Raw genomic sequence first — 23,808 nt, forward strand, 5'->3', positions numbered from 1 at the left:
TGGCATCCGTTCGAAACAATTATTGCCAAATAAGCAATACTTAACCAAATGAAAAGACGCGTGATGCGAATGAATCTTCATACAGGAGGTCTACTCTCGGTCTCCGTCCGACATCCGTCCGAAATAATTACTGCCAATTAAGCAATACTTGACCAAACGAAAAGACGCGTGATGCGAATGAAGCTTCATTCTTGATACATGTCTTTTCATTTTGTAGAATATTACTTATATGACAGTAATTGTTTCGGACGGATGTCGGACGGAGATCGAGAGTAGACCCCCTGGATACTTGTATTTTAATTTTGTCGAATATTACTTATTTGACAGTAATTGTTTCGGACGGAGATCGAGGGTCGTATTCCAGAACTCTACTCAATGCTCAAGTCAGGATTTGAGTATGGTTTAAAGCACTCGAAATCATACTCAAGTCCCTGCCATTAGGGTCGTATTTCCAGTGCTTGTGTTGCCAGGGCAATCCTGACTTGAGCATTGAATAGAGTTCTAGAATACGACCCCGAGAGTAGCTCCCCTGATTAGAGCATTGCGTAGAGTTCTGGAATACCACCCTTAGTTTACGTACATTACGTTGTGCGTTTCTTGATTATTTGTTTTGTTACCATTAAGCTGATTGCTCTGAAGCTAATGCTTTATAAATAAATAAATAATGTTGTTTTTTCAATTCGCTTATACCATGCTAAAACCAGATAAATTAAAAACCATAAAAGTTTCAAAAACAACGTGTGTCGGTATTGTATAGTTGTAGTCAAAATATGGTTTATGATCAAAGTGAGTGTACACACGCCAACACATCAAGCTTCACATTGACGTATCTTGTTCCGTTACACTGGAGGCGATTTTCGAACAAAAATGTGTAGTCTGATGTGCCGTTGTCCGTAAATTCAAAGTTGTAATTTTTTTCCATCCTCTAAGATTTTTTCTATCTCTGTTTTTATAGATTGTGCGTGCTATTTTTCCATTCTCTTAAGATGCTATGCTTAGACTTTTTCCATCCTCTAAAGTGCTATGCCAATATCAAGAGTGTATGATCTAGGGCCAATATTTTGAGAAATAGTAACGAACAGTACAATAATAATGTCGCGACAGGAGAAAAAGTGGAATAAACCTGGCCACAGTAGCTGGGGAAAAATGCAGAGCTCTCGCGCACACCCGCCCGGTTTAAAAGGCAAGCAAATCGGGCTTTATTTCAGAGACCAAAAACGCAGATCGAAGCTCTCCAAAGAACATAGTAATGTAAAACCGAGAAAGCAATTCATGGTGAGATTATAATATGTTCATTTCACAATATTTGCCATGTCTTTCATCTAGTGCTCTGTTGAATTCGAGACGTAAATTTATCCCTTGTAAACTAGAATAAAGCACGTGGTGTGTAGTCAAGTGCTTAAAAATGCATATTTTACCATTTAGTTACAATTAACATCACTTATCTCCTCCAACAATGTGTACACATCAGTAACTTTCATAGAAACTAAGTGAAATATTTTGCTTCATAAGGTTGAACAGGCTATTCCGTCACAAAAATATAAGCTTCCAATTATGGTTCACGTAGACTTGATTGGATCAGTTTACAAAGTGTTGTGTTGTATAATCATCACATCAACCTGGTACTTGGTGTAACGGGCCGATGTCCGCAACTGGATGTCAAGGCGCCTATTTTGCGTGTGGTGGATGCATCATACTCGTGCCACCCAAGCTTCTCCAGGAATCTCAGCAACCTCCTCGGTTTGCTGAAGATTTCAAGGAGCGACCTAGGCACTCCAAGGTACTTTACCCTGTAGTTGGCCATGCTAGAGCTCTGTAGTAGGATGTACGCAGTCATTTCCTCCCTGTCCATGCACGCTCCGCATAGAGGGCTGTTTGTGATACCTAAATTGAAAAAGTGTTTATTGTATGGACAATGACCTGTTAGGGCGGCAGTTAGAGTGCAAAGCTCTTGCCTTTTGAGTTTAAATAATATTCAAGATAGACTGGCATTGATTATTGGAAGTGCTTTCCTCGCCTGTTTACAAACCATAAGGGTGGCCGCCCTGTGCTATTATGTGAAAATTTTGTACCTTTGTGTATAGTTGTTCTGGACCATTGGTAGGAGACGGACGCTTATGGGTTCTGGTCCAACAGTGTCCATCCAACCCTTATCTGGCTAGTTCATCTGCTGCATCATTGCCACGTGAGCCACTATGTTCTTTAATCCACTGTAGAGTTATGTGGTTGCGTGTAAATACCTACATGAGTGCTTGATGGCAAATGTAAATGAGCCCTGAGTTTATGTGATAGCTGTTTAGTGCTTGAAGTACTGACATACTGTCAGAGAGTATTCAAATGGAGTGATTCTTTACTCTTCTCGCTATGATTGCTTATGCTGCGAACTAGATACCCATGCATTCAGCCTGGATTACTGTGTTGTGGTCACCAAGCGGTGTTGACTTCCTCATATTGAGGTCTTCTGAGAATACCCCAGTACCTGTTCCTGAATTTGTCTTTGATACATCAGTAAAGACCTCTCTGGAGTTCAGTCCTTTGTTGAGATCTTCAAACAATTGTATCTTGTATTTTTTGTCAAAGATGTATTGTTTTGGGATCCTAACCACAGCCACCTCCAGTAGCGGTTCCTCATTGACAGTCTTTTAAAGGATTTCTGTATGTGGGGTCCGTTAGAGTTGTCCTCATGCAGCCAGTCATCGCCATGCAAGCTAGTCTTTTGAATTTGGTCAGCTTGTCAGTTGCAGTTGTCGTGGCCACCATACTATTGCGCCGTAACTGATCATGGGTCTTATCACCGTTGTGTAGAGCCATAGTGTTATCTTGAGTGAAAGTCCCCATTGTTTACCTACCATTCTATGGCACTGCAGGAAGGTGATAGTAGCTTTTTTGATTTTGTTGTCCCGTTGCTTGTTCCAGTTCAACTTGTTGTCCAGTATTACTCCCGGGGAATTGACTTCGGTTGATAATTCTGTAGCTCTGTACTGAAGTTTGGGTACTAGGTAGTTACCCAGTAGTCTTTTGTTTGTAAACATTACTAGTTCCGTCTTTGTTGGGTTTACCAATAGTTCGTATGCTCTGCACCATCTTTCCACATTCCGGAGTGCAGCTTGTGTATGTTGTGGAGTGTATTGGCATAATTTCCTGTTAGCAGTACAGCTATGTCATCAGCATATCCTGCTGTATACTTTATTTAGTTTAATGATGAGGTCATTTACGACCATGTTCCACAGCAGAGGCGACAGTACCCCTCCTTGAGGGCACCTCTTCACTACAGTGGCCCATGGGGTCTCATTTGCTGTTGTTTTCATTGTTCCTTGTCTTAGCATGTTGCTAATCCAGCTAATTAGCTCTTCATCCACTTTGTGTCTTTTCAGTGCTTATTGTATGCTGGAGAAGTTGGTTTTATCAAAGGCTCCTTCAATATCTATAAAGGTGCCTAGGCAAATTGCATTGTCTTTCGAGGGCCACTATCTTGCCCACAACAGCTTGTAGGGCCGATTTAGTGGATTTGTCTTGGCAGTATGCATGTTGGTTTCCAAGTAATGGTATATTCTTAAGCACTCCATCCCTCAGTTCTTTGTCGCATAACCTCTCTAATGTCTTCAAGAAGAACGATGTGAGGCTGATTGCTCTGAAGGACTTCGCGTCAGTATAGTTGTTTTTACCTGGTTTCGGTATAAAAATTACCTTTACCTTTCGCCAACTGTGGGGCACATAGCTTCTTCTTCTTCTTCTTTTATTAGTGGCTTGTTTTGTGTTTTTCACAATTCCGCCAATGTCACGTAGGTAGCCTCTATACGGGAGGAGTGGATTTGTTTTCAAATATAATTTTGACCCTTACTGCTGTCCGTGAGACTCGAAGCGGGTTTATCTAAAACAAAGCACACAGTTGCAACATCACAGGACAACACAGAGCATAGCCTAATAAAACAAGGTTGTTAATAAACGTTTTAGGTATAATAATGAGTTAATGCAATCAGTGTAGTATTAGATAGGAGTTATATAAGAAATTAAAAGTAAATAAACAATTAGATAGAATAAAAAAATGGAAAAAACAAAAAAAGGTAAACATTTTACAATTGTAATTGGTTATTGCCAAAAATTTTTTTTTAATTATAATGAATAATTTCGAGCAAGCATTTCGAGGATGCACTTTATGTTGGTTGGACGAGGGACATCTTGAGGGAGTAAATCGTAAAAAGAAATGTTCAGTTTAGGGCAGTTAAAAAGAACATGGTCTATGGTGCCATCTTCAATGCCACACTCACACAGAGAAGTATCCCTTATCCTAATTTTACCAAGATGGATAGGTGTGCATGCATGCCCAAGCCATAGGCGACAGATGATGGATACGGCCTGTTTACTGAACAGTTTTTGTTTAAAAAACCAGGGTTTGTTTGGGATGGCACATAGCTGAATGTTAGACAGGCCCAAAAGATGTTGATCAGGTGCTGGACCAGTGTGTCCCCGGCCCATTGTAGGAATGCGGGGAATACTCTATCTTGGCCCGGAACTTTGTACGCTTCAAAGGTGTTTACTGCCCATTTTGTCTTTTCGTACGTTCCTACTTGTTCAGCGTCTCGCCAGTTGTGGATCGACGTGCCCTAGTTCATTTCTTCGCACCTGTCGTCTTGGACGAACCTACATTCTGGAAAGCAGGGGAAGTTGTGTATGTGTTGTCTATTTTGCGTATTGAACCTAGCTCAGTTGAATTTGAATTGCCTATGATTTTCCTTATCCTGTTCGCTTGTCCACAAGACGTGATGTTTCCGCAGTAGCCTCGCCTTGATGCGGTGCTCCTGAACCGTATGCGCTTTTTTATTTTGGATTTGGCCGTCTTGTAGTTTTCCCAGTCCTCATCCGCGCATGTGTTCATTGCTCTATTGAAGTGTCTCCATATCCTTCTTCGTAGCCTCAAGCTCAGGCCCCCACCAGTGTTGACCTTGCCGCGGGGCTGAGTCACTCAGTGGGCATGCGGAGTTATAACATATATGTTTGATGTTAGTTCTGTGTTGTGACCAGCCGTCTTCCCGGTGCTACCGGTGCCTGCTCCCCCAGGCTCTGGTTTAGTTTGTCAGTGTATGGTTTACGATCGGTTTTTGGGGATTCTGTTGCGGTTGTTGTCCTTTGGTAGCTGTTTCTAAGCTTCAGCTTAGAAAGAAGAAGCATCTTTCTCGGAGCAGAGATGCTTCTTCGGACACGTGCCAGTCTTGGACAAGATTCACAGCTTCTTTAATAATATGAATCAGTTAAGTGACCTTTTTGCGATTTGAAATATGAATCGTATTAGGATCATTATTATGATTCTGCCAATTCAGCCGTTTCATCCCTGCAGCGCAGGTAACATCATATTTAATAACACAATCATATGTAAGATTGGGATAAAACAAATTAGCTGAAAAAAATCTACTTCTAGTCTCGTCACTTACCTTGATAACTTCGAAAAACATTTAAAACCACTTAAGAAATTAAGAAATTTGTAGAGCATTTTTGTTATGTGCGTAAAATATCGCCGTTGTACTGGGGAAAACAATTATTTCACAAAATATCTAAGGATATAAATACAATTAAAATTTCACTGTGACAAAAATTGTTGCATTTTCACAAATGTCTTCCCACGTTAATTTGTAACGGATGATTCCATGCACATTTTATGTTTTACCGAAATTTGAAAATGTTTGCATTTTACAGCAATTTTATCGCGTTATCCTGATGAATTTTCTGTGAAAATTCCAGATAATTGGTTTTCGCAGTATAACGGCGATATGGCCTTCTTGCTCGACTCAATCAAACAGTTTACCCATTGTGCTGGCCATCAATTATTTATTCAAAATAATCTGCTCATTACCTTCACTAGGAATCACTAGTCACTTAGGGCTTACAGAACGAGAGCTGTAGCCATTGGATATAATTACCCCTGTGACATAATTGACCCACTTGACCTTATTAATAACACATAAATACAATTTTAGATAAATTTCCAACTACCTCCAGCAGTAGAAAACAAACTTCGTATGAACCTACAGACAATTGCGATAATAGCAGAACGCCTCAACATTCCTTTAGTCAAGTGTGAAGGTTTACCGTTAACACAAAATCAATTTGCATCTGATGTAGAATTTATAAACTTTGAAAAGGATGATATTAATCAAGACAAGTCCTTGGATAATGTGTTCAAAAAGCCAAAACCTGTAGTGTATAAACAAGAAAAAATTGAAGGTCAAGAATTGCCCGGGACTTCATCTGCAGCTAATTTTATTCCCATTGATGACGCCGCCCAGAGTGAATACGTACTTGACAAAAGACTACTATCTCTTAGAGGTGGTGGTGACTATAAATATGGTTATGAAGATATAATAACAGGAACCTTTGATGAAAAACTTGATGAATCTCTGGCTAAGGGTATCAGTATTAATATGTGCACAGAAGACATTCTAGAATTGAATGCTCGTTTTTGTGGTGAATATCAAGATATGCTAATAAGAAAAAAGTATAAAGAAATGAAAGAATTTCGAGATAGATTACCTACTTATAAAAAGTCACAAGAATTGCTTGATGTCATAAATAATAATCAAGTTGTTGTTATTAGTGGAGAAACTGGTTGTGGGAAATCTACTCAGGTAATGTTCTCACTCTACAAGAAAATCATATATTGATTGATTTTGTACACAGAGATTTACTAATTTACACTGTTGCTCTTTATGCACTTGTATACTATAATAGGTTCATAATAGCTACCGTTTTCAAATGTGTTAAACAACTATACCAATTATCTGGTTTCAAACTAGGAAACTCTATACTTAGAGCAATGCAAATTGACTCCATGGCACTACAACCCAGACCACCAAAACCTCCTATTCCTATCCCAAATTCATCCTATTGGAAATTGAAACATCATCAACCCATTTATACGTCCCACTGCTGGGCACGTGTCTTCTTTCAGGTCAGGATTTAGGCCATAGTTCGCCACGCGAATGCGATGTGTTCCCTATAAAATAAAATATATATATTGATATTATTGCAGTATAAATTTATTTGAAAACATTTCAAGTTGACAGAGGCTTATTCTATTTAATTTTACAATTTAATTGCATGTACAAAAATCGAACTAAAATTTTTCAGGTGCCACAAATAATTTTAGATGATGCAATTTGTAAGGGCAAAGGCGCAAATGTAAAGATCCTAGTCACACAGCCTCGACGTATTGCCGCCTCGTCTCTCGCTGCTAGGGTGGCCGAGGAAAGGGCTGAACCTATGGGCAGCTCTGTTGGGTATGCTGTTAGGTTGGAGAAGTGAGTTTCTTTTTTTAGTTTAACTTAGTATCTCTCCCATTCTCTCTGTAATCTTAATGACAGGAATAGCCTTACACGGTTAGACAGTAAGTATGCGAGGCTATGCGTCAAGACACAGCATCATCCCTATGTTTATTTATATGTATACATATATTATAGTGCGCATAGTACAAAAAGTTGTGCAAGGTTATAATATATATGTATATATACTAAATAGAAGCATATATGATAATTATATATAATAATCACAAGGAATTGTGAATGCTATTACTGCCGTCACCAAACAAGTACCTATATAGTTTAAGAACTTAGCAAACTTAGGATAAGTATTTTGTTTGTTCTTCCTTGGGTACAAAAGTTGAACCTTGAATATTGCAGAGTAGACGCTCGAAGTCGGGGCAGCATAATGTTTGTGACAACAGGGATTCTGCTGGCTGAGCTTGAAGTAAACCAAGGTCTGGTTAACAACAGTCATGTGATACTTGATGAGGTGCACGAGCGGGACTGCGATATGGACCTTTCCATGTGTTTGTTGAAGATTGTAAGTAATGTAGTTTCACTTGAAATACCTAATTAAATTCGGCCTGTGATGTGAGTTTCAAAGAACCTCTTTTTAGGTACTTTAGTTTAAATTACGGACGCAAAGAAAATCTTAAACTTTTCGATCTTATAATGGCTGTAACATTTTGGTACCTGCTGATTGGGGTCATTCTTTCGCCAAATAGTTTTTTTAGTTTATTTTATTTATGTAGGTAACAAACAGTCATATACAAACAATTATCTAAGAACACTGTATAAAAATAGACCTATAGTACTCTACATTAAAACGTATAACATAAATTGTACAAATAAATAAATTGTGTAAATACTTACTTATATGTATACTACCAAAATATTCACATTACAGATCCAAAGATAATAATATAATAAAGATGTGCATTAGAACCACTAGAATGTTAATTCTAGCGTCTAGTTTCTCCCACTTTTTCTTAAGGAATTTACAAACATAACCACATCATAAAAACTACACGATCATCTGAAAAAACTATTTTTTGCATAATTTGCTCTACTATTTAAAACATAAAAAGTCGTTTTGGAGCGTGAGGATTTTTTCTCAAAAGTTATTTTTGTAGAACAAGAACATATGTTTCGCAGTAATTGACGGTGTATCTTGGGTCTTAACTTCATATTATGAAAATGGTTATTATTCTAGTTTTTTCCTTAAGGTGCTCAAAAAGCGAAAAGATTTTAAAGTCATATTAATGAGCGCGACAATAGATGCTGAAAAAATATCAGAATATTTTGATAACTGCCCAATGATTCACATTGAGGGTCTGGCGTACCCAGTCGAAGATATTTATTTGGAAGACATTTTGGAAGCAACAAAGTTTCAACTTACTGACGTGAAGAGCAAAGTGTTTAACAGACCTCAGCCAAAATGGATGAAACATGCAGGGAGAAACGCGAAAAGTCGTGATGCTAAAGAAATTGAGAAGCAAGTGCAGTACAGGGCAGAAATAAGTATGTTTTTTTTAACCTTTTGTTGATACTACAGCGGATATTCATGTCTTAGGAAAAAAACGGACTACTATATAATTTGAACATAGTTCGTCACTTTTTGCTATATAAAAATAGACTTTTTTCTTATATAAAAATAGACCTTTTTCTTTGATGAAAGATGAGTCTCATTTTTGAAAATTACCATTTATGGTAACATAACATTTCAAAACGGGAATAAACGCGATTTTCAACAATTTAATAATTATAATACCTACCTACCCACGGTCAACCAGTGGCCACGGCCGGTGCGTCCTGGTCGAAGTGTCAGGATAATAGATAGGTGTGAACAGTGCCGGATTTGACCTAAGGCCCAGTAGGCCCGGGCCTAGGGCGGCCAGATTTTAGGAGCGGCCAATCGTGACAAAAAATTCACTGATGATGACAAGAAATAATTCAAAGTACCTAAATATTCTAAAGGCTCACGCACATTATGACGGGCCGCACTGCATTGCATCGTATAACAATAATCTTCCTAAAACACTTTCGTACATTTTAAGTATAAAATATAGATATGATCACTAGGTCTGTCTGATCGCGATAAACTCAACAACTACTGAACATATGCTGGTACTGACTACATGCTAACAAATATTGATACAAAATTCAAACAAACGCAAAGAAAATTCCTACGTCTGACATGACTCCAACCAGCGACTGTTGCCTCAACGTGGCTACCGCTCTGACAACTGAGCTACGGATCGAACCGGCAAATATTACGAACTTCTCTATAGGCTTGTTACAGATTTTTGTACTCGGTTTAAACGACTTTTTAGCCGTTACGCCATCTATGAGAACTTATGAGAGTTTCTTTTCCACAAATGCGGTGCATGACAAGAAAAGGAGTTAAAAAAGAAATTTGTTTTACAGTTAGGACGAACGAGCATCTTAGTGATGCGCGGACGCCTTGAACGGGTGGGAGGGGGTAGCAACTGGAACCGGGAACGAAGGTAGGAAGGGGAGTTGACGTCATGAAGTATATTAAAAAGGGCGGACAGGATATGCACATCACGGCGAAGGCGAAATGGGCGCCATTTTAACCGAGCGCGAAATTCGGAAACACGGTCAAACATACGGAAACCAAAAACAAATCGGATAGCCAAATTTTGTAGGCGCTCTAGTTTATACATAAGCTCTTCGGTCACATCTAAATAACAAACGTCGCGTAAGGGGAATAGAAGAGGTTGCGCAAGCATAATTTTCTTCGTGTTTGGTTCGATTTTGTATCAATATTAATAACAAACTAATGGAGTATTTGAAAAAGAAATTGATGAATATCATTATAGTAACAGCATTGCTCAAAAGAAAATTACGTATTAAATTATTTGATAGCGTTTACTCCCGTTTTGAAATGTTACCATAATGCAACGCGAAAGTTTAAAAATGTAACTCTATCCAACATTTCTACGTCTTCCAATTTAAGTATTATTAATGACGACCTCCAAGATCAAGTGACTTGCTAGCTGGTTTTCATGGTGTCGCCATCTCTGAGGTAGGTTCAATCTCTGGTCGGGTCAATGTAGAAGTTGTAACTTTTCTATATTGTTTTGTGTCTGGTTGTATATGGTACCATTGTTGTTTCTAATTTCCATAACACATTTAGTGCTTTAGTCACTTACTTTGGGACATGTGATGTTGTCTAATATTATTTATTAATTAACCGACTTAAAAAAAATAGAGGAAGTTCTCAATTCAACTGTATTTTTTTATGTATGTTAATGCGATAACTCGGGCATTTGTGAACCAAATTAATGATCCTTATTTTGTTGGAAAGAGAGTACCTCAGGGGTACCAGAGGGGTAGTGATCCCATTGAAATTTGAAGAAAATATTCCACCTTTAAGGCTGCCTTTCCACCAGAGATGTGCTACGTAGCGAGGCGGTGTACGAGGAAAAAATCCACCAATAGGATTACTTTATTTTCCTAGCCTCGCTTAGTGTAGCTCCGGTGGAAAAGGGTTAGCGGAGCTAAATATTTGTATATACAAAATAGCCAGAGATATGTGCGAGAGACGCGGCCGAGGAATGTGTGCTAAACGGTGTAGGAAACTAGAGCGAAAGTATGACACTAACTGACACTGACACATCACCACCGCTCACCCCACCACACCGTACCCCGCCCGCGCATAGCTGAAAAGGGTCCGTAACGCAACCTCGCACCGCGATGCTGCACATCCGCCTCGTTACCTGGCACAGCTTTAGTGAAACACATCACAACGTTTCACAGCGCCGCTACACATCTGCGCTTCGATACCTCGCACATCTCTTGTAGAAAGGCAGGCTAAAGGTGGCAAACTAGGTGATGAATCCGGTCTCACGCGCTTTCCGGTGACCGGTTTCAATAAAACTTGGCAAATGTAATTCCACGAACTTTTGAGGTCGATTTTTCAGTAGTTTGTACTGATTTAATTATATCAAATTATATGCCTTCATTATTTCCAATGCACGTGTCAATAATCGTTCATTTAGAACGCCAGCTATACTGTATATTATATTAACTAGAGTTGGTATTTACAGGTCCCTGGTTAGAATCTATAAAGAAAAATATAAGTCGTGAAGTCTACAACACATTAGCTGATCCTCGAATCGAAGAGCTAGACAAGGGTCTAGTTGTTGCACTTTTAAAACACATTGTATACCAAAAGCCTCCAGGTGCAATTTTGGTATTTCTACCCGGAATAGGAGACATAACCAAAGTTATGAAGTTAATGGACGATACCAATGAGTTTCCTAAGAGCCTTTGTGAAATATACCCACTGCATTCGAAGTTAGCTTCGTTGGACCAACGCAAGATCTTTGAAAGGCCTCCGCCTCACATGCGGAAGATTATAATTGCGACTAATATCGCTGAGACTTCGATCACTATTGATGACATTGTGTATGTTATTGATTGTGGGAAAGTGAAGATGAAGGGCTTGAATGTTGAGGACAATATGACTACCCTTAAAACTGAATGGGTTTCTCAGGCCAATTTAAGACAAAGGTAAATACACTGTCACGTTTAAATCGCTATGTAAATGACGTATTTTCAAATCTTATGGGTTCACTGTACTCGCTTAAGATTATTTGACATAATATGTACGAATATTATTACCTATACACATAACAATAAACTTAATTTCGTAAGAAGCTTTATGCCTATACTAAATAATATTTGGGTAACTGGCACGTGCGCAAAATTTCAACGCTGTAGTGCACTATAATATATTTTATTTATTACATTTTCTTAATTTACTTATTATTCTACGAGTAACATACAGTCAAGTTGGGTAACTTTGAACACTTTTCTTAGGATTTTATGAATCTTAAAATAAAATGTATTGGTCGAAATAGGTTTTATTGGTTAATGAGTGTGCTTTTATACCTACTGTTTGGGTAATTTACCGAAAAATTTTCCAATAGTGAAAATTTTTCTGGGAAAATCCCCGAAAAATTAGAGAAATGCAATTTCGAAGGCTCATATTATTTATGTTCCACGTTTGGAATATTAAAGTTTTAAAAAAGCGACTTAAAGCAACAGCGAAAAAACATCCAACAAGTCACCAAACCACCACCACCACCACCTGTTGTTGGCGCCATCGTTTACGTTCAGTAACTTCACCTTTGATAAGTGTCAAAGTCAAATGTCGAAAATTAAAGGAAAAATATTTGTTTTTCTGAAAAATATGATATTTGAAAATGGAACTTTTTCCTTGACCCCGCACTATTCATACCCAAACTTAAAATAATATAACTATTTTTTTTTTTTATTAATGACGAATTAGAAGAAAACTGAGAAAGTTACCCTGACTTTTGGATGTCTTTGAACCGAGTTATTTTGTACATCCTTCTTCATTTTTTTTCTTCATTGACAATTTTAACTGACATGAGTGAGATCATACTCGTATTTTGAATGAAAAAAAAAACGTAGATTGGCAAGCAAACTGAATAAACTTGTCCTATCGCACTTGTGACATTCACTTGGGAATACCATTTACCAATTAGCAGCTACCAACTGGGAAGAAAATAAAATTAAGCCCACACATTTTTCACTCGGAACACCGCGAAAGGAAAGTGGCGGGTAAATTTCAAAACTGCTTTGGTGACTGTCAATGTTACGTCACGTGTGACATGAATATTTAGTCATTCCGTTTCACGCAGTTGTCAATGCATTTGGCTATCAATTTTTTGAGAAAATAAAAGCCTCTTCAAACCAGTTTTATTCAAAGTTACCAAACTTGACGGTCACTATTCGGATTCAAATTTCATTTTGTTGGTCTATTTAACCCACAAAATAATGAAGTTCTGTAATTTATTTCTTATTTATCGCACTTTATTTAAATTAGCTTGGTATCAACAATTACTTCTCCAACTTTAGACGCGGGCGCGCCGGTCGTTGCCAACCAGGTGTCTGCTATCACCTCATTACCACATATCGTGCCTCTACTCTGGCCGAACGTATACTGCCCGAGTTGCAACGAAGTGACCTTTTGGAACCAGTGTTGTGTACTAAGAGATTGAGATTGGGTAAAGCTGGCATTGCGCTGAATATGGTGCCATCGCCGCCTGCGCAATCCACTATTGAATGGGCTGTGCGACATTTGCAACAGTAAGTACATTTTCATAGTTAGTAAAAATGGTTCTATTCACACATTACATAGACCGATGATGGCGTCCAAGACCTTTGGAGAGGCCTATGATTAGCAGTTAGCCTTTATTGATGAAAACTAATGAAAAATGTAGTTTCATAAGGGCGCAATTTCAATAAATAAATAAATAACGCACACACTCAACATAGCCCGCCCCAGGGGAACCCTGTGTCGCGGGTGCCATAGACACACATAGACAACCACAAATTACACCCAAAGTCACGAGAGACATAATTTTAGACCATACAACTATTTCTCCCGGCCCGGGAATCGAACCTGGGACCTCTGCGTGGCATGGTAACCGTTCGGCCACGGAGGCAGTTAAATAGGACCATTCTCGCGGATGTGGGAAAAAATCCAGGACAGGTGATAAGATAAGCGTATATGTATATATAAGCATATCACTCAGGTATATTTTCCAATTGTATCTCAAGACACTACTGATATATTTCTATTAACAGATGCGGAGCACTCGACGATGATGAGAAACTAACACCTCTGGGATGGCATTTGGCAAGATTGCCAGTGCACCCGGCTGCAGGAAAACTTTTATTACTGGGAACTCTGTTCGGCTGTCTAGATCGCGCTGCCAGTGTCGCAGCCGTATGGGGATTTAAAGATCCATTTCAATTGGTCATTGGTGAGTTATTATCACAATGACTTCTCACAAAGGTCCACTAATAACCCACCTAAATCTACGCCTAACCTGTTAGTTAGCTGTTAACCTATTAGTTAACACACACATTGCGTGCGCGCGACACGCGCATTTCGATGGGTCCTATGTATAAGCGCAAAGCGCAAAATCACAATTTTACAAGAGAGGCTTTCAAACTTTCAATTTGATATATTATCAAGATTTTCTTGTATTTCGAGGTTTCGTTGAATATGTTTGATTTTGTTTTAACGCTACCTTATAGAGTATAATGAAAATGCTTCATTTCATTATAATCTAAAATGTAGCGTTAAAATCAAGAAAATCTGACAAAAATGTGAAAATGATCAAATTATTAGTTTTGGTTTGGCTATGCTGTACTTTATTGTCTTTGTAATTTGCATGTATTTTATATGATGATGTTACAATGTCTAATATACTAAATGGGAGTGAGCCTGTTGATCAGTAACACGGGTTTCCAACCTAATACAGACTCCAGCTCCGATTAACGAACTTTTTATTTTACGAAGATTGTCCCTGTGTACTCGTAGACCTTTTTGAGAGAAATATAGCATTTTGTATTGTGGCTACCGTACCATTGTTGCGTAAGGTATCTAAAGGTATAGTGAAAAGCGATCTTAGTTGCAAAGTACATTTTTTTAAAGATGTCTAGACAGGAAAAACACGTCGTACTCTTGGTTGAAACCGTCCCGCCTACCTATAACAGTTGCTGTGTCACTAACCAAGAGCTTTAATCGCAATGATCTGAGGGGCACTACCACTGTGCCCGTCACCGGGTTGACGAGTCCCATCTATCTGAGGTTTCACCAGCACCCTTCCCTTTCAAAACTGGAATGTAGTAAGAGCCTTTTCACACTGGCGATTTGCGAGCCATTCGAAAGCGATGCGACAGCGCGGCGTATAGCCTGCGAGCACGCAGCGACAACGCCGCAGTAGCTTTGCGATTTGAAAGCGATGCGACAGGGCGGCACACAGTGGGCCCAAATTGATAATTTTCGGACATAGGAATAACTTGTGGAATATTGAGCTAAATTTTTTTTATATGATAGATAATAACATTCGTAACAACTTTTATTCTTATATAATTTCTTGAAAAGTTGATAGTTTCGAAGAGAAAAAATAATTATTTTAGTTTTTTTAACTCAAAATATACGAAAATGTAATGTGCGTGGGTTACTTACAGTATAGTTCCAATCATTTTCTATGTAGAAAAAATAAACCGTCTGCATGTACCTGCGGCTTTGTACGTAAAGGTGCGACAAAATTGCTAACTCTTTTATGTACTTTTTTAACAAAATACATGAGCTTCGACAAAAGAAAAATTAATTTTAGTGTAATTTAGAGAGTGTTATAACAATAACACGAAAGTTAAGTAGAAACTAGTATATTGTGCGTGCTCGCGGATTGCACACCGCGCTGTCACATCACATAACATTACTGCTTGGCAGCAGAAATAAGGATTGGTTTGCTGTTAATAACCTTAATGAGGGAAAAAATTGTTTGTGTGTAAGTTACATTACCCAATGTTAGAGAGATGGTTACAAACATTGTAGTTAGAAACGAAATATTGAATCTTGTGGATATAATTGTATTTCTAGGTATAACGTTAGATGCTAAATTGCAATGGGGTCCACATATAAGTAAGTTATCAAAACGGCTCAGCTCTGCAGTGTACGCTATTAAAACAATACGGAAACTTTCAGACGTCGAAACCGCTAGATTGGTTTACTTCAGCTTCTTTCACAGTCTAATGACGTACGGCATTTTGCTTTGGGGTAATGCCGCCGATATCAATAGAAATGTCCTGCAGAAACGTGCGGTTAGGGCAGCGGGTAGTCTCGATGTGTGATGTTTGAAACGAAAAAAATATATTGTAAATGTTGAATGTGTACAAATGTTATTTACAAAGTGCGACCTCTAGAGTTTCTTGCTCATCCTTTTCAGAGGAATCTGCCTTACGAATGAGCGGTAGAGTTTAACCAATGTGACGATTTCAAGTATAATAATGCTTTCCTATGAAATTTTGAATATTTTGATTTTGAGTACATGCAGTGGCATAGCGTGGAGGTACAGCAATGAGGAGGGGGCGAGCGCGGCCGAGACCTAACTAGTCGAAATTATTTACACTATTTGAGAAAACAATATCCTGAACAACACAAACATAAAAACACGATCGAGCCGAGCCTGCCCGCACGATTTGTAATTGTGAAAATAGAGGGGCGGCAGAAAGCGACAAGCACATTAGGGCGCGATTAGCGCGAGAGCGGCAAAAAGCGCGAGATACTGCTATTCTCGCATAGAGATCTCGCGCTTTATGTCGCTTTATAGCCCTACTGGTGGACCATCTTTTTTGTTGGCCAAGTGCATTTAATTTTATACACGTAGATTAATATAAAAGGCGATTTTTTATTGCACGATATTTTAAAGCTCTGTTATCACAGAAGAAAAAAAAACAATTTAAATGCCTTAAGCCACATTACTATCAGAACCGCTGTCGCCAAAACTCACACAATCATGCGTTAAACACTATGACAATTATTGGTCGTAGTTTGTAATTTAAAAAGATGTAACAAATTCTGCCCCCGGAGCATGGCTACGCATGATAGTCGCAAAGCGTGCGATAAAGTTGAAATAAGCGTGCACTATTAGCTATCTATGTTGTATGTATGTATATCTATGTTGAGTGTGTGTGTTGTTATTATTATTATCTAAATTAGATCTGATTGAGACAGTCAATAGCGCGTGCTTATTCCAATTGTATCGCGCGTGTCGCGACTATCATGCGTAGCCATGCTACGAGGGCTGGACTGTAAATATAATTTAAACTTTAGCCAGTTGGCATATTATTGCAAGTTCAATACCTATTATTACAAATTACCTTTTTATTTTGTACTTTATTTTTATGTTTATGTATGTTTTTATGTATATTTTTATGTTTGTTTTTATTTTTATTTTACCACAAATTACATCCAAACTCACGAGAGAAATAAATGGCCTATATTTAATTTTATTATACAAATATTTATTTCGGCCCGGAAATTGAACTCGGGACCTAGTAATAGTTTTTTTTTATTAATAGTTTTGGCTTGGATACAAGTCCTTTGAGCCATGTCTTCGTTTATATATCGGGATCCTCAGTAATATTTACCATTGTAGTTCTAAATTCTAATACATTATATTTTCACTTTGTCATAAATAACTTAGTTCACTTATTTGGGCTTATTAAAATAGTCTTTTAAGTGGCGGGAGTCAATATTTATGTTTTACTTTCACTTAAATCACATTATCTTTTATCACTTTGAACAATAACTTTGAATTCATAATTAGTGGAATTTTCAGGATAGTTTAAAATAAGGAATATAGTTCTAACTTTCTTCATCACTATTTCTTTCTTCGTTTTGTCTTCATAATATACATAAAATAAAAATAATCTTTGTAAAAACTGTACTCGTAACTTCAAAAACCCGTCATTTGTCACCTAGTAATAGGTAACGCTAAGTTATGTCATTCGCAGTGATAAATCGTTCCTTAAAATATCGTTAAATATAAAATGCCACGCAGTAATACGTACATGGATAAGTATAGATATTTTTCATAATTTTCGACAGGAAAAGAAAGAGAAGTCGATGCAGTTCGAATACGTCTATCTCAAGGGGAACCAAGCGATCACGTCGCTATCTCTGAAGCGATTATCCAATGGGAAAAAGCGTCACCACACAGAAGATACTCATTCGCATTTGAACACTTTCTGTCGCACAGTACAGTAGAGCTGTTATCCGAAATGAAATCGCAACTGGGTGACAGTTTAAGACAAATGGGGTGGTTGGCATCAGGGGATGTTAAATCCGGATGGGAGAACCGTAACGCGGACAATCTCAGCTTGTTCAAAGCTATTGTTGCTGCGTCTCTGTACCCCAATGTGGTTTCTGTGAAGTAAGTTATATGCAGCAGACAAAGTTTACGTTTTTCTCCATCATAGAAATAGGGTGGCCTAAAAAATCGTCTGTTTCAAAACGAATGAGCGTAACTTGACTTTGACGAAAAGACTAAACGTGCAAATACATCCCGATTACATAATTATAACCGTTATTTTTATTATATATTATCATACGAAGTAACTGAAATTACATTGCACTATTTCTGAAGCAGTCCTTGTGCGTTGATTCAGTCCATATACTTTTGCAGTTTATGGTGCATAGTCCTATCCATGTCATGTTCTGTGATATTATGTTTTAAATAACTAATTTTCGTCAAAATTATAAGTAAAGCCTATTTTGTTACAAAGAAATAAAAGGATTTTTTTAATATAATACCATGTGACAGGACGAACAAGTCGTAGGCCTGGTGGTAAGCGACACGCTTATCCACAACAGTTGCAGTGTCACAGAGCTTTAAATCGCAAAGATCTTAGGGGCACTGCAAATGCGTCAGGTACGCTGAAATATAAGTTGACAAGTCCCATGTGCCTGTAATTTCACCATTTCCCTTTACCCTTCCAAACTGGAACGCAGTAATGTTCACATTACAGCTTGGCGGCAGAAATAGCTAAGGTGGCAGTATTTCCCTGGACGAACTCTTTCACAAGGAGCTCTATTGCTAATAAAATACTCGAATGAACCTCGGAAGGCTTTAAATGGAGGATTAATGTCTCTTTTTGAAGACAGAGTCAAATGACATTTGCAGGGATGCCAGTTTTCAAGACTATAATTTATTATCTGCTATCGTTTCAATATCGCAACCTTTTCTATTTTTACAATTGTTATTAATAATGTGTTAAAATTGAAAATAAAGATCCCGTGAAGTTAGGAAGTTTTTCGCACGCCTTTATCTTATCGTTTTAGATTTTTAAATTAGTTTTGTATATAAAATTTGTATGTATTTACAAATACATAAATTATTTCTTATTTCCGTTTCTATTTTCACTGTTACAACAAATGTAAACGTCATCTATATCAATAGCGTTTATCAACTGCAGTAGTGCACAGCCCTGCGCATACACAAAAAGCCATACCTTACTGGTAAGTGCGAGACAGTACGCAATATCACTGTCCCGCCTCGATAATGCTACGCTCTTATAGGATATCACGTATATGTACCTGATATTTTAGCTTATTAACCTGTACTGTTTGTGTGAAATACCATCAATACGAGATGAATAACTTATGGCAGAATCTGGGACGAGAAAATAATTATACCATAGTATCAAAACTTTCCCTAACAATTAATACGTAATAATTTTATTTCCTTTCAGATGGCATAATAGACGGAAACGGCCAGGGGCAGTCCGCGTTGTGACTGCAGAAAAAAGTCATGTATTCGTTCATCCCAGCAGCGTTATTGCTGGTAGCGCTCGAATCAACCAGCCAATGAGGGTGACTGGAGGCAACTGGATGGTCTATTGGCTAAAACAGAAGACCAGTGAAGTGTATTTGTTCGAAGTCAGCATTATCTACACTTTGCCTCTGCTATTTTTTGGCGAATTGAAAGTTTGTCGTAAGTTTTTTTTTTTCTGGGAGCTATATCGTCCTGCAGTAAGCGACTAGAACGTAGACCTTACAGATCCAAAAGATGATAATAAACAAGGGTTGAATGTCTGTTAACACTGTGTTAAGGTAGAAACTCCTTTAAACATACCACTGACATCAAAAATGTTACGCTCACAGCGATTTGAAAACGGTATTTGACGATAATCTTTAAGTCTCCTCAAATTGCCATAGGCGATTTAACGCTTCGATGCTTTAAAATTGGCAATGCTATATAAAATTTATCTACAACATAAGATTACATTTATTTAATGCTGCATCCGATTCGTATTCGTTCCGAATCGTAGAATATACAAATCTAGAAAACTGACCCACTTCGGATGTCGCTTGTACACCTAAATATAAGGGAGAGATAAAATGATCCCTGTGACATTTCGGACCGTCATTTCTCAGATTCGGAACTGGGGGTCTACTCTCGATCTCCGTCCGACATTCGTCCGAAACAATTACTATCAAATCAGTAACATTCGACAAAATTAAAAAACAAGTATCCAGTATGAAGCTTCATTCGCATCACGCGTCCTTTCATTTGGTCCAATATTGTTATTTGGCAGTAATTGTTTCGGACGGATGTCTGACGGAGATCGAGAGTAGACCCCCAGATACGAATCGGACGTAGTGCGGAAACGCTCTAAAGCTGCGCGGCTCTGTCGTCGGCAGCTTGTGCCGCTACGAGCAATGCAAAATGTAATGTAGCTCCTCAACAATAATGCTTTTCTTTGAAAGGCAGATATCTGTTAAGCGACATCGGGCTGCGTAGTGCGAACTTTGAAGATAGCAATGCGATATAGAACTTCTTTTCTACTAAATAAACAGAAGAAACTGATTATTACTATATTTGAATGCAAACTTTATTTTGTAAGTAATTTGTTTTATATAATATTTTGCAAAATTAAAAACGCGATGAAAAATATTATGCAAAATTAAAGAAATATACGCGGATACGTAGCATTTTCGTTTTCACTTTTTGTTTCAAAAAATGTAACCTTATATTGTGCAAAATAGAGTTTTTGTTTTTCCTTTTGTCTTTCTCGTTTTAATGCATTACAGCTTCGCATGGCTGCGGCAATTTTAGGCGACTCTAAGAGCAGCTGTAGTTTTAGGAAATTTATGTTCATCTGGGCCGGAAATGGACGACACACCTTCACGATTGCCAGTCCTTCCATCTTATCTTATTGCCACTACTAGGGATGGGAAAAACTGCTTAGTTTTGTAAACGTTAAAATGTGCTTTTTTTTTAAAAATACACGTGATTTTCTAAACGCCTTTCAGTTATCTTTTATAGTTTGAAGCATACAAAATCGTTTAGAAAAACGTTTAAGCGCGTAGACTTTTATGTTAAAAAAAGCTGGCAACGTTGTGTTGTTAGCGAAAAGTAGGAGTAGAGCACTAAAGGTTTTAAGATAGGTACGTAAGTTTATTTGTAAAACAGGAGTCTTATTTTTATTTATAAAATTATTATTCACATTGACGAAATAATTTGTTTAGGAAACATAGATGGTGGGACTTGAAACATAAGCACGTTGTAAAAAATCAAATTGTTGAATATAGAATTGAACAACGCTTACGCTTAAACTGAAAAGCGTGCTTATGTGCGTATTTTAATAAGCAAATGTTTTTAAGTACTTTTTGTTTAAATGCCACCACTTTAGAACACATTTTGCATTTTCAGCGGAATCCGAAGATTTTGTACCTGTGCTTAAAACACTGGACGATGAAGTTAACTTTTCAATATCAACAGCGAAAGTGCGGTGTCAGAGACAAACAGCACAATTATTGTTTGAACTGCGCTCGTTACTGGACCAAGTATTAGCTTCCAAGGTCATGAGCAAGTCTGATCATGCGACACCACGTAGTGACTTTGAACAGTGCGTTTTGAAGTAAGTACGAAACCAAATTCTAGTGTAGTAAACGGAGTTCAAACAGATTCGGAAAGTTGCGCGATGTCTAAAAGGGTGAAGCTTTATAGACGTTTCATCAATTCGCACTAAGCGATTTGTTTCTGTCTTCATTGGACTTCACTGCCGTGTTCTGTATTTCCTAAACGATGTAACTTCGACATTTTTAGAATGTCAGAATAAGCAGATTTATTTACTGAACGATAATTGATTATTTTGAAGGCAGTATACAGGCCAGAGGCTCCCAAACTTTTTTATCTCGTAGACCACTTGCCACATTCCTGTCTTGCGTAGACTCCTGACTTGCCTTTCTAATATAGAATTTGTTAAAAATTCATGAACTTCAGTGTAAACACTCTGATTAGTGTAACAGTGAGAAACTTAACAAAATAAGATATATTTTATACATACTTATCTAACCAAATATCTTGTTTGTTGTGATATTTTTACTTCATAGGCAATTATGTGTATTACAAGAAAATATTATGTATTTACATACAAAGGTACTATCTGTATAATGTGGATTATTTCATTTATGGAAAGCCGAAATTTTGGTCATGGCCTGCCTAAAAGGGATTCACTATCGTGGACCTCCATTTACATGCATATATTCCCAATTACTCTTTACGCTCCCATGGACCCTTTTCCGGTTGGAGTGGACCCCTAGGGGTCGATATGGATCACTTTGGGAATCGTCTGTCTGTGCGAACGTGACAGTCAAAAAATTAAAAAAAAAACTATTTTCCATTCATGTTCGAAATGGGCGAATTTCACTACTTGAGGTTTACTAAATTACTAAACTGGTTTACTTTCAGTTCTGTGGCCGACCTAATAACGGCGGAAGACGAAGGCGCGGAATACCTGGACGATGTTTCCGATTCCGACCAATCTGTGTCTAGTGTTCAATATTAGAACATACATGATAATATTTTCTCAACTTTTATTCAATTGACTGTTTGTAAGAAGTGTATAAAGTAAAGCCTGACGATTTATTGTAATTAATATATTACTTGGGCATTACGTACACATACTTGTGTATAATCAATACTTCGCTCTTTATCAGAGAATAACCGTTAATACAGCTTCGTTTTACTGGAATTTATAAATATGTTTTATTCTCCGCTTACTTGTACACTTTAGAAACTAACAGAAATAGTTTTCTTAAACACTTTAACGGGTCATTAATTAGAAGAAATATTAGTTTAAATTGTACAATTTAAAGTTTGACAGATAGTTCATAGAAAAAGTGGTTTAAACAGCAACACTGCTCTGATTCGCCTTACGCAGTTGCCTGCTGTTCTGTAAGAACAAGAAGCCAATTCCTAAACGTTCGACTATGTTACTATAAGTAAGAACATAGGGAGTGATCGTGTAAATTGACTGACAATTAAATAATGAATCTTTTAAGAAATATTTAGGGTATATAAATAAAAAATAAGTCGTTTTTTTGTTCTTTTTCTGATAGGCATTTACACACATATAAATAAAGTCAAATATTAATATGTACTCTTGAAGTAAAAAGTTCGTAAATAATTCATATTTATGTATAACGAGGTAGCAACTGCCCGTAATAGTTTACCAAAGACGAAAAAGGCCAGCAGTATTTTTATAGTTATAACTTTGTATATAGCTACACTCTTTCGCGCGTTGATATAATATTCAATAAAATGTCTAATTTCTCCGCCTGCTTTAGACTACATAGCAATCAACTCGCCCTCGATTTAATTAAGAATTTTGTGATTTTACATTGTTTGTATGTAAAACATTATTTTAATGGTCGTCTTTTACTTTTATTTCATTAAATCAAAGCAATAAAATGTTAATATCCAGAAACGAAACAATCCGTGAACCCTCATTCTGTTTAAATAGAAATTAAGTTGATGGGATTTGTAAATCAGTCTCAAAATTCAATGTCATAATCATCAATCAGTATGATCTCACATTGTACGTCAAAAATAAATGTATATTTTTATATTTTGTTTTATTTGTTATTTATTTTAATTACTAACGCTCAGCAGCACAAAGGTCCTTTACTTTTCACGGTTTAATCCGTTCTAGTAGCAAATAAGTAGATGTTACACTATTTAGTCGGTCTGCCGAATTCTTAAAATTTTGATGTTTAATGTCTTTAGAAGAAAAGCAGCGTAACTGCCTCAGTGGCCGAGCGGTTACCATGCCGGCCGGACTGTCACGAAGAGGTCCCAGTTTCGATTCCCGG

At 37.5% G+C, this 23,808-nt stretch overlaps 1 protein-coding gene across 2 annotated transcripts; it reads left to right on the forward strand.

The window, feature by feature from the left end:
- Window positions 1-855: 855 nt before the first annotated feature.
- On the forward strand, window positions 856-23,528 carry LOC113231396 (ATP-dependent RNA helicase DHX36-like). Of its 2 annotated transcripts, none has more exons than XM_026465698.1 (12): window positions 856-1,275; window positions 5,973-6,620; window positions 7,123-7,292; window positions 7,671-7,833; window positions 8,519-8,813; window positions 11,366-11,831; window positions 13,206-13,436; window positions 13,938-14,116; window positions 17,758-18,082; window positions 19,401-19,642; window positions 21,368-21,572; window positions 22,406-23,528. In XM_026465698.1, exons 1-12 carry the CDS (start codon window positions 1,093-1,095, stop codon window positions 22,500-22,502), a joined length of 3,204 nt encoding a protein of 1,067 aa, XP_026321483.1. In that variant the 5' UTR covers window positions 856-1,092; the 3' UTR covers window positions 22,503-23,528. The 2 variants fall into 2 exon arrangements, with proteins under 2 accessions (XP_026321483.1, XP_026321482.1); XM_026465697.1 differs by having other exon boundaries at window positions 857-1,275; window positions 21,365-21,572.
- The last annotated feature ends 280 nt before the right edge of the window (window positions 23,529-23,808 follow it).

The sequence above is a fragment of the Hyposmocoma kahamanoa genome, unplaced genomic scaffold (assembly GCF_003589595.1).
Source record: "Hyposmocoma kahamanoa isolate Upper Pololo Valley unplaced genomic scaffold, ASM358959v1 65, whole genome shotgun sequence".
NCBI lineage: Eukaryota > Metazoa > Arthropoda > Insecta > Lepidoptera > Cosmopterigidae > Hyposmocoma > Hyposmocoma kahamanoa.